The 14,179-nt window shown below is 51.2% G+C and overlaps 1 protein-coding gene across 2 annotated transcripts; it reads right to left on the reverse strand.

The window, feature by feature from the left end:
• Positions 1–8,980: 8,980 nt before the first annotated feature.
• FBLIM1 (filamin binding LIM protein 1) lies at positions 8,981–13,080 on the reverse strand. Of its 2 annotated transcripts, XM_084220087.1 has the most exons (9): positions 12,476–13,080; positions 12,228–12,362; positions 11,251–11,468; positions 10,744–10,877; positions 10,541–10,652; positions 10,283–10,452; positions 10,012–10,190; positions 9,799–9,916; positions 8,981–9,477 (listed from the first exon to the last, which is right to left on the reverse strand). In XM_084220087.1, exons 3-9 carry the CDS (start codon positions 11,441–11,443, stop codon positions 9,364–9,366), a joined length of 1,020 nt encoding a protein of 339 aa, XP_084076213.1. In that variant the 5' UTR covers positions 11,444–11,468; positions 12,228–12,362; positions 12,476–13,080; the 3' UTR covers positions 8,981–9,363. The 2 variants fall into 2 exon arrangements, with proteins under 2 accessions (XP_084076213.1, XP_084076212.1); XM_084220086.1 differs by having other exon boundaries at positions 12,228–13,080.
• Between the last annotated feature and the right edge of the window lie 1,099 nt (positions 13,081–14,179).

Here is a 14,179-nt window from a genome sequence, read left to right on the forward strand (position 1 = left end):
TCCTCGTCTGCCTTTGGCTTTTATTTTCACCTCTGCAGATCTCACAGTGCAGCTTTTTAACTCCTTGGGCTAAGAGCAAAGCTTGAAAGACTGTGGTTTTCTCCTGAACAGAGGAGTGGAGGTTTGTATCGCTTTTTGGCACTGGAAATTCAGGTTTTGTTTAGCTTGGAAATATCATGGAGGTAGCTCGAGTAACTCTTCAGGGTGGTAAAAGTTCAGTGCTCACAAGGCAATTCTCAGTCGTTTATCCTAAACTGCCAAAGGAAAGTAATTTAGAGTCCCACAGGGTGTGCCAGCCTGAAAAATGTGGAATCATCCCAACAGGCAGCTTCTTGCTTCTCTGAACCTCCCTGCCAGCAAAGACCTATGAAGAGTACAAGGTGTATCTCCAAACCGGCACAGCCCTACGAGGGAATAAAATCCAAATCCCTGTCCACACTGCCTTGTTCCAAGCAAGGCTTTAGGCACACTGTTCACACACCTACCACAGAGAGCAGGGTATGAAATCTGGCCTGGCCACCTCATCCCCACCCAAATTTAATTTTGGCCAAAAACAAGGATAAAGCCATAGCTGTGCTAGAAATCCCTGCAGCAACCAGTCAGTGAAATAATTTCTCCTCAGGGGCTTCTCCAGGGCCGGGTCAGCCAGCGGCATGCATGGAATCCCGATGCGATATTCTCATTAAGAGTGGCTAACGACCCCCAGCACTCCCTGTGCACTAATGACTGCGGGAAGCAGCGCCTCCGAGCCATGTGTGACCTGGCAGAGACCAGCACCAGGTCTCTGGTTATTACCTTTGCAACACAACAAAAGAAAGGACACCCAGCAAGGAAGCGTTGCCCTCCTTCCCGGTGAGCGAGCAGGACTCTGAGGAATGGAGTAATAAACCAGCTGCATCTCACAGGAGCAAGTTCACAGAGAAAAAAAATGTAACTCAAAGGGACCCTGATCTTCATCAACACCATTTAAGATGTTCAACACTCCCTCCGACCTCCACTGCCTTTGCCTGAGCAAAATTAGGAGGAATAGACTATCCCACGTAGGTCTGTGGGCTTGGAGGGAAAGGGGCCCCACAGTTTTGCTCCCTGGAGGCACCCGCTCTCCCCACCCCTTTTGTGTGTATTTTTTTTAACGTGCCACACATCAGCACAATGCTGACAAGGGCTTTGTATGTTTTCTGCCTATGCAGCAGTTCAAGACACACAACTCTGGATTTTTTGAAAGGGAAAGGGGGAGGGAGCTGCCCTTTGCTGTACTGTTTAATTGCACTGCTTGCTCTTCTGCATGACCACAGGGAAGGGAAAAAGTACCAAGGTTTAAAAACAGAACCATTTTTAGTAGCCAAAAGGGTCAAACTTAGTCTTCTCACAAGATACAGTGGAGCTCAGAATAAAATCTACCAGAGACAAGAAAAAAATTATAAATCACCAGGGTTTCTTCTCTGGAGTTGGATGTGACCCCAGAAAACAGCTCATCCATCCTCACTTGCCTGTTACAGTCTCCACATTTGCACACCTGCCAATGCAGATTCCAGCACTGAAAAAAAAAAAGGAGGGAAAGGTCTGGAAAGCTGGACTGTCAGTTTTTCCACCTGCCAGGAGCAGCTCAACGAAGGCCGAGTGGCTGAGCTCCAAGGAGCAGCGAGCAGAGCACGTTAGCAGCCTTCTGGAGTTCCCATCTCACACGCACATGCGTGATTCGGACAGTGCTGGCAAACAGCTTCCTTCAAAAATAAGGATGACTAATCCACAGCAGCGCTGCTTTATTTATTTATTTTAAAGGCCACAAGGCAGAGCTTTTTCCAGAAGCATCAGCCTTTGTGAACCAGCAAGCAGTGGGAAAGGGAAGCCCTGGGACCCACTCATGCTCTGCAGAGAGAAGTAACCGCAGGAACACTGTGGGTTTGTCTGGCCCGTGTGTGACACACGCGGACATGGCTGGAGCCTTGTCCCTCATGTTTCTGGCGAGGCCAGATCCCACTGCCTGGGTGACTCATGGATCCCTGCATGGTTTGCAGGGATCTGCTGTGGAGAAGGGTTTCATAAACAATACATTGTTTCCCTTGGAAAAATAAACGAACAAACAAAACAGAGGAAAAAAATAAGGCATGAAACAGCTTTAACCCATAACTGCAGCATCTCCCTGGGTGCTGGAAACAAACGGGGTGCAGGGATTTGGGATGAAAGCAGAGCACCTGAATCGCTGGGTGGGCCCAGTCCCCCCAGCAAGGTCACTCTGGCCCACAGGGACACACATTCGTGCTCCAGTGCAAGGCTGTGCTGGAACCGCAGTGGAGGCAGCACTGCAGGAGGTCACTTAGGGACTGCAAAAAGGGGATGGATTAAAAAAAAAAAAATTAGAAAAATCCATCAGCAGATGTTTACTGACATACAGCAAATCCACAGCTCGGCTCTGGAAAGCTGCGTGGCTGGAGGGAGAACAGCCCAGTTCCCAGGACGCAGCAAATACTCTGCATGTACGGATTTAGGTTACAGCTTTTAGCCAGCTCCACACCCCACCCCATCCCACTCACCACCCCCACCAAAAAAAAAAAAAAAAAAAGCCAACCAAATTTGTCATCTTTTTAAGCACTCAGAAATTGAGGTTTGCCACCAAAGTGAGTTTGGGTGGTGGCACCATTAAATACTTACCCACCTCACAGCCAAGGGCTGCACAATCTCAAATTTGTGAGTGTTTGCAAATGGTTTGGAAAGCTTTCCAAGGAAGGTGCTGTACGATTGTAAATCCTTCCCGTTATTAATAAAAGGGAGCTATTGTTCCAGCTCTAATCAAGCCTTGTCTCCAGCTGGGCAATTTTAAAATGCAATTCAAAACACACAGAGGAAAAAAATAAAAGATCATGAGGAAGCTTCGGGAAAAAAAAAATAAAACCAAACAACAAAACCAAAACAAAACAGTGAAGGAGAAATGGGAGGGGGGAAGGAAAATAAAAAATAATACTCCTGCTATTTAAAATGAATTCCGAGCAGGAGCATGCTGGGGCGGAGGGGGAATCCCCTCTCCCACCGCCTGGGAAAGGTCACTTATGCCATCGGTGCCATGGCCACGCCGGAGCAGAGCTGCGGCGCTGCCAACCCTGCCCCATCCATCTCCATCAGCGACAGCTCTGCTTTCCATTTATTTAGAGGGGAAAAAAAGAAAAAAAAAAACAAACCCGCAAAAAAAATCCCCAAACCCCTCCACCAAGTCGCAAACACCTCCCAGCGCTGTTTTCAAGGCTGGGGAACGGAGCAAGGGGGAGCGGCTTGGAATGAGGCTCCCAGCCAGGGAGAGGTGGCGCATCATCCGCATCCTCCTCCTCCTCCTCCTGCCCGGCGCTGCGGCAAAGGCGCCGCAGTGGGGGCTCCCCGCCCCCGTGGAAACTTCTGGAACAAGCAGCCAAGCTGGAGAGAGGAGAGAAACCTTTCTACCCGCAGAGGGGAGAGGAAAAAAAAAAAACAAAACCAAAACAACCAAACCCGTGTAATAAAAGGGAGAGGATTGCACAAGGCCGGGGGAAAATAAGAGATCTCTGTAAAAGTGAAGCCCCCGAGCGGCTCCGGCAGCCCCGGCTCAGGGGGTGGTGCAGCCGCCTCGGCTGGAAACAAAACGCCCCAACAAAGCGTATTTAAAAAAAAAAAGAGGAAAAAAAAATGGTGGTGTTTGTAGCGCGAGATGGTGGGATAAAGGAGCTGATCCCTCCTCCTGGATCTACAGCAAAGCCGGCCATTGCAGTTCCATTTATCCTTTTTTTGTGCAGTGAATTGTCTGATCCGGACTATTGGGTTGCCTTTGCAGCTTCACTTACTGCGGTTTGGTTCTGCTGTGCTTTTTTTCCTTTTTGTTTCTTTTTCATTGTTTGTTTTGGTTTGTTTGGTTTTTTTTTTTTTTTTTTTTTCTGGGTGTATTTTTTTCCTCTTTTTCATTAAAAAAATAATCCTTCCCAAATCTCCCAAGGAAAATCTACATCTCTGTGGAACAAATAAAACATTCAGGCACAAACTTCCATCATGGACTGTAAAAAAAGAGATGGGTTGGTTTTTGTTATTTTTTCTTCTATTATTTTTATTTTTGATGGCATTTTTTTCTCCTGCTTTTAGGACACATTGTAGTAGGAAACCCATGGAGGAAAACAAAGGTAATATATATATATATAAAATCAAAGATATATTGGGCCAAAGTTATAGTGATTATATATAATTAAATTATAGTTTTTAGGTGTGTGTGCTTATTTTATATTTTAAGTACCCCCTGGGAAAAGGTAATATATGTAAAAATGTTAAATATATAGCAGTATGTATATATTATATTTAATAAACATATAGAAGTATTTCTGTATCCGTAGAAATAAAAGAGCATCTGTATGGGCCAAAATCTGCAATTCTATGGGAAAAAAATAGTATTTTCAGGTACGTAGCTTTTAAGAATTAAGAGGCAATATTATAGCCTGTAACACTGATGCAGGAAAAAAAGGGTAAGGCAACATTAAAAGAGTATTTAAAACAACAAAAAGAAAACCCAAACCAAAAAAAAAAAAAAAAAAAAAGCGCATAGTACCTTGGCTACAGCCTCCAACAACGAGCGTGTGGATGTTACGGGATTTGGGTTTTTTTAATGGTATTACCACGTCTGATCACACCAATATATGATTTTAATTAAGCAAATGGCGGGCGAGCTGTCGTGTGGAGCAGGCGAGCAGCGATGGCTTCTTCCCATACCGCTCCGGCTCCGATGATAAATCAATCCTCGTGCGTTTGGGACTTTTTTTTTTCTTGTGTTGTTTTGTTTTTTTTTTTTCCTTAAGCACTTTTGGGGATTTTCCATGCCGTGAGGAGACCGGGAGATGGCGGCTTCAACCCCTGCGAAGGAGAAAAGCGGTGGAAAAGCGAAGAATTAGGCATAAAACTACCCACCTTGGGGGTGTGTGTGGTGATGATGAAGGGAGGGGTGGCGGGCATGTGGAAAGCGCAATACAGGGCCAAAACCCCTCAGCTGAGAGGGGGAAAAATAACATAACATTTTAGGGGTATAACTGGGGGAGCGGGGATTGGGGGGGGGGGGGGAGATGAGGTGAAGGGAGAAACCGGGGGCTCCGCCATGGCCGAATAAAAATTCGCATTTCTGGCTATTTTCACATCCTTTCGCAAAGGCGGCGAGAAGAAAAGGGCGGGGGGGGGAGGATAAGAAGAAGGTCAGGTTTCACCCGCAGCGCTTTCGCCGCCCGCCCGGAGGGGATTCCCACAGGATCAGAGCCCTCCGCTGTGCCCACACCGCTCTCCGCCCGCCGCCATTTTGTCGCCTCAGAGCCGCTCCCGCGGCCCCGCCGGGCGGCCATTTTGTGAAGCGAGCGCGGGGGGCAGCGCCTGAGGGGCCGTGAGGGGCAGCCCCGGCCGGCGCCGCCTTTTGTCACCCCAAACCCTCATTTTATATTTTTTTTTCTCTTCAGGGGTTTCTCTTTTTCCTCACGAAACACTTCGTGCTTAACTCCCCGCCTGGAGCCCCATCGCTTCAGTAAAAAAAAAAAACAATAAAATAAAAAACCAACATAGTCAGATGAAGCAGTCCAATAAATGAGAGTAAAGCATATTCCCCAGCTTGGCTGTGAGGAGAAGTTTAGCAGCACGGAGAATTAAGGTATATATTATTATATACATATTTATTCCCCTTCCTTCTCCACTTTTTTCCCCCCAGTGATAAATCCCTGATGTCAATAATCCCTCTTGACAAAGGGGATAACCTCTTCCAAAAATATCCATGTTTTTATTTCAATAAAACACCTCACACTGCTTTACTGGACATTTCATCAAAATAAACATATAACTTAAACCACTCAAAGCCAAATCTGGGTGAAAATTGGTGATTTTCAGGAACTAGGGCTTCAGGATGCTGTAATCACTGATACAATTAAGGAAATCTGGGATATGAAATAGCAAAACCCAGCTCGCAGGTGTGTGCTGTGTGTCTGTTCACAGAAATAGGGTGGGTTGGGCTTATTATCCTTTATTTTATAAAGAAGCCAGTATAGCACTCGCAGCCTGGTAACGCGCTTGCGCACTCGCCTCATCCCTTTCCCCTCATGCTATCAAAATCAATGTGTTTTCAAACTATGCTGTGGCAGTGGGTGGTTCAGTTTTGCCAGGAAAATTGGGGATAAATGAGAATATTAGCATACAGCTTTTTTTTTTTTTTTTTTAATATATATCTCACCTGTGTTGCATGACCTGGAGAAATCCGCGCTTTGGGCTGTTCCTTGTATAATCCCTGCTGGTTTTTGCGTCTTCCAGAATCAGCAGGCTCAGACCACTTTTCATTTAAGAAACATAATTTTTTTTTTTAGGCTGTCTCAAAGGAACGTGTAGAAAATAGGTCTGAATACTCTGTGGGGAAGAAAAACGCTGCAGGGAGCTGGCTGGGATGTGACTGCCATTAACCTGGGATCGAAAGCAAAAAACACCCCAGTTTTCCTGCAGCTCTTTTTATCTTATTTGAGAAAAACCATTGCCAGCACCCAACCTTGCTCCCAGCTCCTTTTCCTGCCCCCTTTATCATCCCACTTTCCTTGCACCACATTACAAATCTTCAATTTTCCAAAGAAACCTGCAAAAAGGTTGGTTTTTTGTGTTTTTTTTTTTTTTTTTCCATGAAGCAACACTTTAACCACTGATTCAAAACCACTACAAGCTGTGCCTGGCAGCTCCTCCTTCAATTTAAAACCTCTTTTTAAAAATCAGGCAGTTCTTTGAGTTGTGAAAAGATGACCTTTAGGCTTTTTTTATGGGACACACGGCTGTATTCCTGGGAGCAAGCTGGCCTCGCAGCAGAGGGAGAGATCAGATGCCTTCGCTGGGAAAGCCCAAGGAAATTTTATCCGCGGGCCGCACCCAGCCTGAAGTGAGGAAATATTTGCATTTGCTGCTCCTTGGAAGGCAGCCAGGTCCTTCCCGCTCTCCTCAGCCTGCCAAGAGGGATTGCAAGAGCCGATTGCGGCAGCCAAGGGAAGGGCTGGAGCCATCCGGAGCGCTGCCATCCTCTCTGCCCTTTGCCACTGCCACAGGGACAAGAGGAGGCACTTGGAGAGGGGTTTACACCTGGGTGGCCCGAGGTGGGCCCAGCCCCCCAAAATGTTATTGTTGAAGGCAGGATGTGTGGTTGGTTATTTCTGCAGACCTGGGTGCTTGCAGAAGTGCTTGTGACAGGGTGAGGAGCCCAAGGACAGGCTGAGCCACTGCAGCCAATCTGGGTTTGCTCGGCAGTGGGACAGGATCCAGCTCTTGCAGGATCTCCTGCATGCGGCTCAGAATTCCTCGAGCTCCTCCCAAGGGAAAACACGGGGCTGTGCTTTCCAGGCACAATGCTCCCCACGCCTCAGCTCGTAGTGCTTCTCCCTTTATCTGGGAAGAAGATGCCTTAAATCAGCCTTTCTGTCCTCTTACCTGTGTCCATGTATCCCTGTCCCTTGTCACCCTCCACTCCTGAAATATCACGTCAAATCTGACCACACCACATCCCTTCACCGTGCTGCCAAACTCTCCAGTGGTGCCTTTTCTTTCTCCTTGCTTTCCAGGACCTTCTCCAAGGCTGCCTGTAAATAAAAGCATTTCCCTGCCTGTCTCCAGCCAAAAATTCTGCAGTCCCAGTGCCAACAGCCCATCCTGGAACGCTCCAAGGGGGAAATACCCAACTCCTTCCCACCATTCCTTTGTGAAAGGGTAGTGCAACTTGCAATAACAGATCCAAAACACCACTCAGCATTGCACTTCCGTCCTCCCCAAAAACCTCGAGTGGAAAAATATCCGTATTACAAAAAGCAAGCAGCCCTTTGCCCTCTGGGCCTGCTTTTTCCTGCTCCCTTTGGCCACTGCCACATCCTTTTACTTTTTTAGCATCATTTTGATGCCAGATTTCCCTCACAGTGCAAGAAGCTTTGGAAAGTGAGAGCTGACTTGGAGCACAGGAATTCCTTGGCATGGGACAAGGAGTTCCCACCCAACTGGACCCAAAGCCACCAACTTACGTGACTGGGACAAACCACAACTTACAAATAAGTACCTTTAAAGCAAGTTGTGACCTGATTGATGGCCCGGAGATGCTCATTAACAAACACTGAGTAATCAGCTTTGTAGACAGGGAAGAGTCATCAGGAAATAGTTATTGATGTGATTAATTAACCATCATTAACCCCTTCACTCATGAACACAGCACACACCAGAGACGTTATATGTGATCCAGGAGCTTTTGGTCTGGTGGTTGCTTTCTTTGTTTACAGCTCCCATTTTCCATCAGGAAAGCATTAAGCATCTCACATGCTCTTGCTATTTTCTGCTCTTGATTTGTGGCTTTTTAAACACTTTCCGTTAAAAAGAAAGTTAAAAAGTTTCTCCGCCTGGTTTGCAACGCCCTCGCAAACAAAACCACTAAGCACCGGCAACATCGGTTGTGCAGATGTTGGGCACGCAGAGAAATGGTCTAATTTCTGCTGGTTTGAGGCCTGGACTGAGAGGAGATCGAAAAGCTTCCACTGGGAGAGCGATATAATCTTGGATAATATGCAGAAAGGGGGCTGTCCGTCTTTCCCAGCGTCCCGGCCCTGCGGGATTCTTTTAGCTGGAGTTTTGCTGCCTGATGAAGGAAACTGTGCTCCGGCTGCCCTCTGCCGGCTCCGGGACAGATAGTCAGCAAAAAAACCCCAAACCACACCAAAACCCCTTTTATCAACACCACGAAACATCACCAGATCCCATATCCACCCCAAAAAACAACACTCGGCTCTCCCCCAGGTGACAGCAGCATCTGCCACATTGCTACGCACTAAAATCAACTTTTATGCACCAACTCTTGCCATGCCTAGAAAATCCAAAACCGGCTTTTCTTCCTTATTTTTAAACTAGGATTTGACAGGTTTGGAATGCAGGGTGGATGAAAGGAATGAGAGTTTTTAAACTTGGGGTTTTATTTAACTGCGAGTAACTAAATCAGTGCCCACTCTCCACAGAGAGAAACATTTCAGTGAAACCCCAAGGAAGCTTGAAAAGAAAGAAACACCACCCGAGAAAACCAAACTGGCCTTTGGAAAAAGGAGTTTAAAAAAAGAAATAAGGAATAAAACCTCCATTCCTCATTGCTGCTCTGTCAGGGCATTTTATAATCATCATGAGCGCAGAGCTGTGCTGGGACATACCCACAATTCTCCACCCCTCCAACCCACCAGATCAGGGTCCTGGAGACATTTTGGTGATAAAAACCCAGTTCTGCAGTAATCTGGGCATGCATCAGGCACCCGGGATCAGCCATGGGACACATTCCACGGAGGGCACCCCCTTTTTGGTGCCTGGCACTAGAAGGGGTTGATGAGCTGCAGGGTCTCAGCAGGATGATTCGTTGCGCCAGTGGATGTGGCAGGACTTGCAGAGGAGGTGGTCGTCCAGGGGGTAGCACCCGTTCTCTGTCAGCTCCGGTGACAGGGGCATCCTGCAGCTCTGGGGGCAAGAGGGGAAAAGGAAGCCACCTTTTAGGGGTCACTGTGTGTGTTACATCCTATTTTCCCTGCAAAACCCACCAGCACTCCGAAAAAGTGATAAACTACATCAAAAGCACGCAAAGCTGAAGTTCTGAAGTTCTCCAGACACATCTTCATCATCACCACCACCCAATTTATTTATTTTCCCCCTCCCCATGACCTGTAAGATAAACTGGGGGCTAAAAACCAGCTGTGGGTGCTGCCATCCCTGTGTCCATGCTCAGCTAAGGTTCAGTGCCACCCCCTTGGCTTTGGGGCCCCCCATCCCCAGGGGCTGTACCTCGCAGCGGTAGCAGCTCTCGTGGAAGCTGCGGCCCAGGCACTCGATCTTGTAGGTGTCCTCATCCTCACGGGGGACAATGGGGCGCTCGCAGGCACTGCACACCACGGCGTATTTCCTGATGGGAGCCAAGGGGGGTGGCGTGAGCCCTGTGGGGTGACGGGGGGGACAAAACCCAGCTCCCAGTGTGGGAGACCCTCCCCCTTGGCCAACCTGTAGTAGTCGGGCACACAGTACACGTCACCCTGCTCGTCCAGGGCAAAGCTCTCAGTGCCGATGGCTCGGCCGCAGGCAGCGCAGGAGAAGCAGCTGGGGTGGTAGCCCTTGCCCAGGGCACGGACAATGTGCTCCGTGATCAGCCCCTGGCACTTGGCACATTTCTCCAGCGTGGCCTGGAATTTAGGAAACACATGCCATGAGACACTAGTCCATGCCCCGAGGGATGTTCTGAAGGTGCCGGTTTTCCCTGAAGGAGGATGGGTACCTGGAAGCAGATGTCACATATGGGGCACCCGTCTCTCTGGAAGTAGCGCTGCCCAGCCAGGAGTCGGTGGCACGTGCGGCAGGTGAAGCAGTCAGGGTGGTACTGCTTCCGCATCGCCTCCACCGTCGGCTCCTGGGGCCCCAGCGCTTTGTGGCAGAAGGCACAGATGTCTGCAAGAAGCAGGGAGAGCAGCTGGGAGCTATGTGCCTCAGTTTCCCTAAGTGGGGATGAGCCCATGCACAGCTGGGTCTCCCTTACCTCTGGAGCTGTCCCTCCCCAGGTCCCCATTCACATCTTGCCATTGCCGCTTGCCTGCGTGCTCCTGGGAAAATGTGGGTGGCTTCAATTCTGCAGGGAAGGTGGAAGAGGCCTGGCAAGTGGGGAGGGGCAAAGCCATTTTAGTTATACCCTGCAGGTGGGGAAACTGAGGCACTGGGGGGACTGCACTCTGTTATCCTCACCTGGAGCGTGGTGGGTGCTGCAAGGTCCAGTTGCTGCAGTGCCAGACCCAGTGGCTCCACAGACAAGGGCTGGGGCACATCAGAGAGGGGCAGGACTGATGGGGATGCATGTACAGGGGCCACCGTGTGGGTTTCTGCAGCAACAGACAGATGTGGGGGTTAAGGGGATCAATAATGTCCAGTAACACCCCATCACAATAACACCCTGTCACAATAACACCCCAACAGCTTTGCAGCAGCGCTCACTGACCTGCCCCAAAAGCAAACGCCATCGAAGCAGGAGGGACAAACAGCACCGATAAGCACCCGGCAATGGAGAGCAAACAGAGCCCGTCCCCAGGAGCCGGATCCATGCTGGGATGCGTGCAGGGATTTGGGGAATAGCCCCCCATAAAATACCCCCACATCCCTTCCGCACGTGCATCCTTTAGCAAAGCATCTCCACAGCCTCCTCAGCCCCATCACCATCCTTCCACACCACTCCAGCCCCCCATGGATGCCCCTCACCTCCGTTGGGCAATGGGGGGGGTGACAGCAGGATCTGGGGCTGGTGGGTGCCAGGGACCTCGGCAGCACCTGGCTGCGGCTCCCCTTGCGTTTTCTCCTTGGTGGCCACGTCCCTCCGCGGTGGCACGAGGGTGATGAAGATGGATGAAGTGATTCTTTTCTCTGCTTTCCCTGGCGACATCGCTGAAGCCATGGAAGGGCCGGATCGGGGGTTGATTCTAGGGAAAATAAGAAAGAAAGTGAGTAAAACTTGCAGGCACACTGGCAGCTCCTGCAGCCGTGCTGCCCTTCGGCATCAACTCCCTCCCTCCTCCCGGAAAAAGAGAAGGAACGAGCGTCCCGTCCCACGTCACAGCAATAAATGGTCTCATGCCTGGGAGGACACAGGGTACAGAGTCCTGGTGAGGCAGCAGCTGATAGTTCCCATTTTCACACTTCTGTGGCCAAATCCCACCTTCTCATAAGCATTTGCATCTCCTGTATTTCCTCTTATTGCTCCCACCCACCTGGGACTAAACTCCCCATGGGCAGCAGGAAATACCCACCTTTCCTTTTAAAAAACAGAGCTGCTATAGGATTTTGCTTTTGCAACCCCTTTTTTGAAATCTTTCTACATCCCCACTCCCTCTCTCCTTACCCCCAATTCCCTACCAATCACCAGCTCTGCACATCCCCCCTTTTATTTTTCCAGGTGGGAAAACTGAGGTGCAGTGCTGTGAATTACCACGTCCCTGACACTAACACATCCCCTGAGCAGCACCCAGCAGCACAGGCAGGATGCACCCGACCCCGAGAAACCCTGCTCAGGAAGGAAAAGGGCTGTTTATCCAACTTCCCAAGGGGAAAAGCAGCTGGGGCGAAGCTTCCCCTTCCTAAATGGAATAGATTGCAGGGGGGAACCCTGCAGCTTTAGTCAGGGTGCTGTGTGAGTGAAGCAGAATTCATTCCTGAGGTGAATCAGCAGCTTAAAAAAATACCTGTGTGATGAGTTCCCGGTCTCATGCGGCTCTGGTCCCGCAAAATCCCACTCACGGGGGTCAGCACATCCTTTGAGGGGCAGACAGACTCCCCGAGGTGGGTGAAAAGCTTCGAGGTGCCGGTGACTTCAGCCTCTGACTCAAGCAGGGAAGGGATTAAAGAGGAAAAAGAACCCGAAGCACTTAGCTCCGTCTTTCCCTCCCTCCCCGCCGGCTACCGGCGCTACCGGCCGTGCCCAGCTCCTCACCCGCCGCAGCCGCCGCTTTTCCTCCTCCCCAGCAGAGCCGCGGAAAACTGGGGAGAAAAGAAAGGAACAATCATTAAAAAAAAAAAAAAAAAAGAAAAAAAAAAAAAAAAAAAGGAAAAAACAACCTAAAAAAGAAGAAAAAAAAAATCTCCGGGGTTAATGGGAACCATGTGCTCATCGCATTCCTCTTTGTGCCGGGGCTGACGGGATCCCGGCGGCCCCATGGCGGCACCCCCCAGAGCCCCCGGCCCGGGGCCGGCGGGGTGGCCGAGGCTCGAGGGGTGCATTAACGGGGCTCCCCCCTCCCCATGCAGCTCCATCCTGGTTTGGGGTGGCCGAGGCCACACTGGAAAGGAACCCCCCCGGTTTCCCTGAAATCTCCTGGGATGAAAGCTCAGGTGGGATTGAGGGGATAAGGCCACTTACGGGGTATCCCCACAACCCCCAAAACTGGGATGGGACACAGCCCTCTAGAACTGCACCTCAACTCTGTCCCCTGTCCCAGGACCTCTCAGAGGTGCTCCGAGGACGCCCAAGGCAAAAGGGATAGGATGGGGGTACACAACGCTTGGTGTCCCATCTTCCCCCACCCCGAGTGGTCCCACTGTCCCCTTGTCCCTCACCTGGGGGGTGGCCTTGCAGCCCCCCCGGCATCCCCTGTGTCCCACCGTGCAGCCCCACCGCTCCCAGTCCCCTACCTGGCAGTGCCCTGTCCCCTATGGAGCGGTGGCCCCACCGTGTCCCCCTGCCTGGGAGCCCCCATTCCCTCCCTGGGAGAGGCCCCAGTCCCCTCCTTGGGGGTGGCTCTTGGTCCCCTTGTCTCATCCCAGGACGACTTTTCCCATCACGTGTCCCATATTGGGGTGTCCCCTGTCCCCTCCTGGGGGGGGTCCCACTCCCACACCTGGGGTGGTCCCTACCTGAGGGTGGCCCCTGTTCCCTACCTGGGGGGGTCGTACCTTGCGGGCGAGGTTCTCTGCCGGGGAGAGGGGTGTCGGCCTGCCCGGAGGTGGCCCTGCAGCCTCTCGGGGGGTGACCCTGTCCCCGTCCCTGTCCCCTACCTGGGGAGCCGGTGCGGGTCCCTCCGTGCGCTCCGCGGGCGCGGCGGGGGCAGCGGGAAGGCAGAGCCGCCCGGCATCACCGCCCCTTCCTCCCTCCTCCTCCTCCTCTTCCACCTCTCTTCCTCCTCCCCCCTGCCTGCCCCACAGCCCCGGGCGGAGGAAGAGGGGGGCACATGTCCTTAGGGTGCCCCATTCACCCCCCGACTGCCCCAAGCACCCCAAAGTGCTTCATGGGCGCCCCATGGGTGCCCTATATGCTTGGGATTGCCCCCTCCCAGGTTTTCCCATGGACCCCTGAGAGCCCCACACACCCTCAGGGCACCCAACCGCAAGGGGTGCCCCGTGAGCCCCCCATACACCCCCGGGGTGCCTGTGTACCCCAAGACAGCTGTAATATCTCCATATACCCCCAGGATAACCCCTCTCCTCCAACACAGCCCCAGTTAACCCCATTCAGCTCCATGCCCAAAATGTCCCATATTTCTTCTGCGCACCCCCAGGACACCCATGTGCCCCCCTAGAGCCCCAGCAGGCCCCATAAACCCCTACAGAACCCCCGTGCTCCGAACACCTCCGGACCCCCTCCTGTTCCCCCCCGCATTGGGGGTCCATGCCCAGGCAGCCAGAACCCCCCCTCCCCAAA

The sequence above is a fragment of the Fringilla coelebs genome (genome assembly GCF_963513975.1).
Source record: "Fringilla coelebs genome assembly, chromosome: 22".
Classification (NCBI taxonomy): domain Eukaryota; kingdom Metazoa; phylum Chordata; class Aves; order Passeriformes; family Fringillidae; genus Fringilla; species Fringilla coelebs.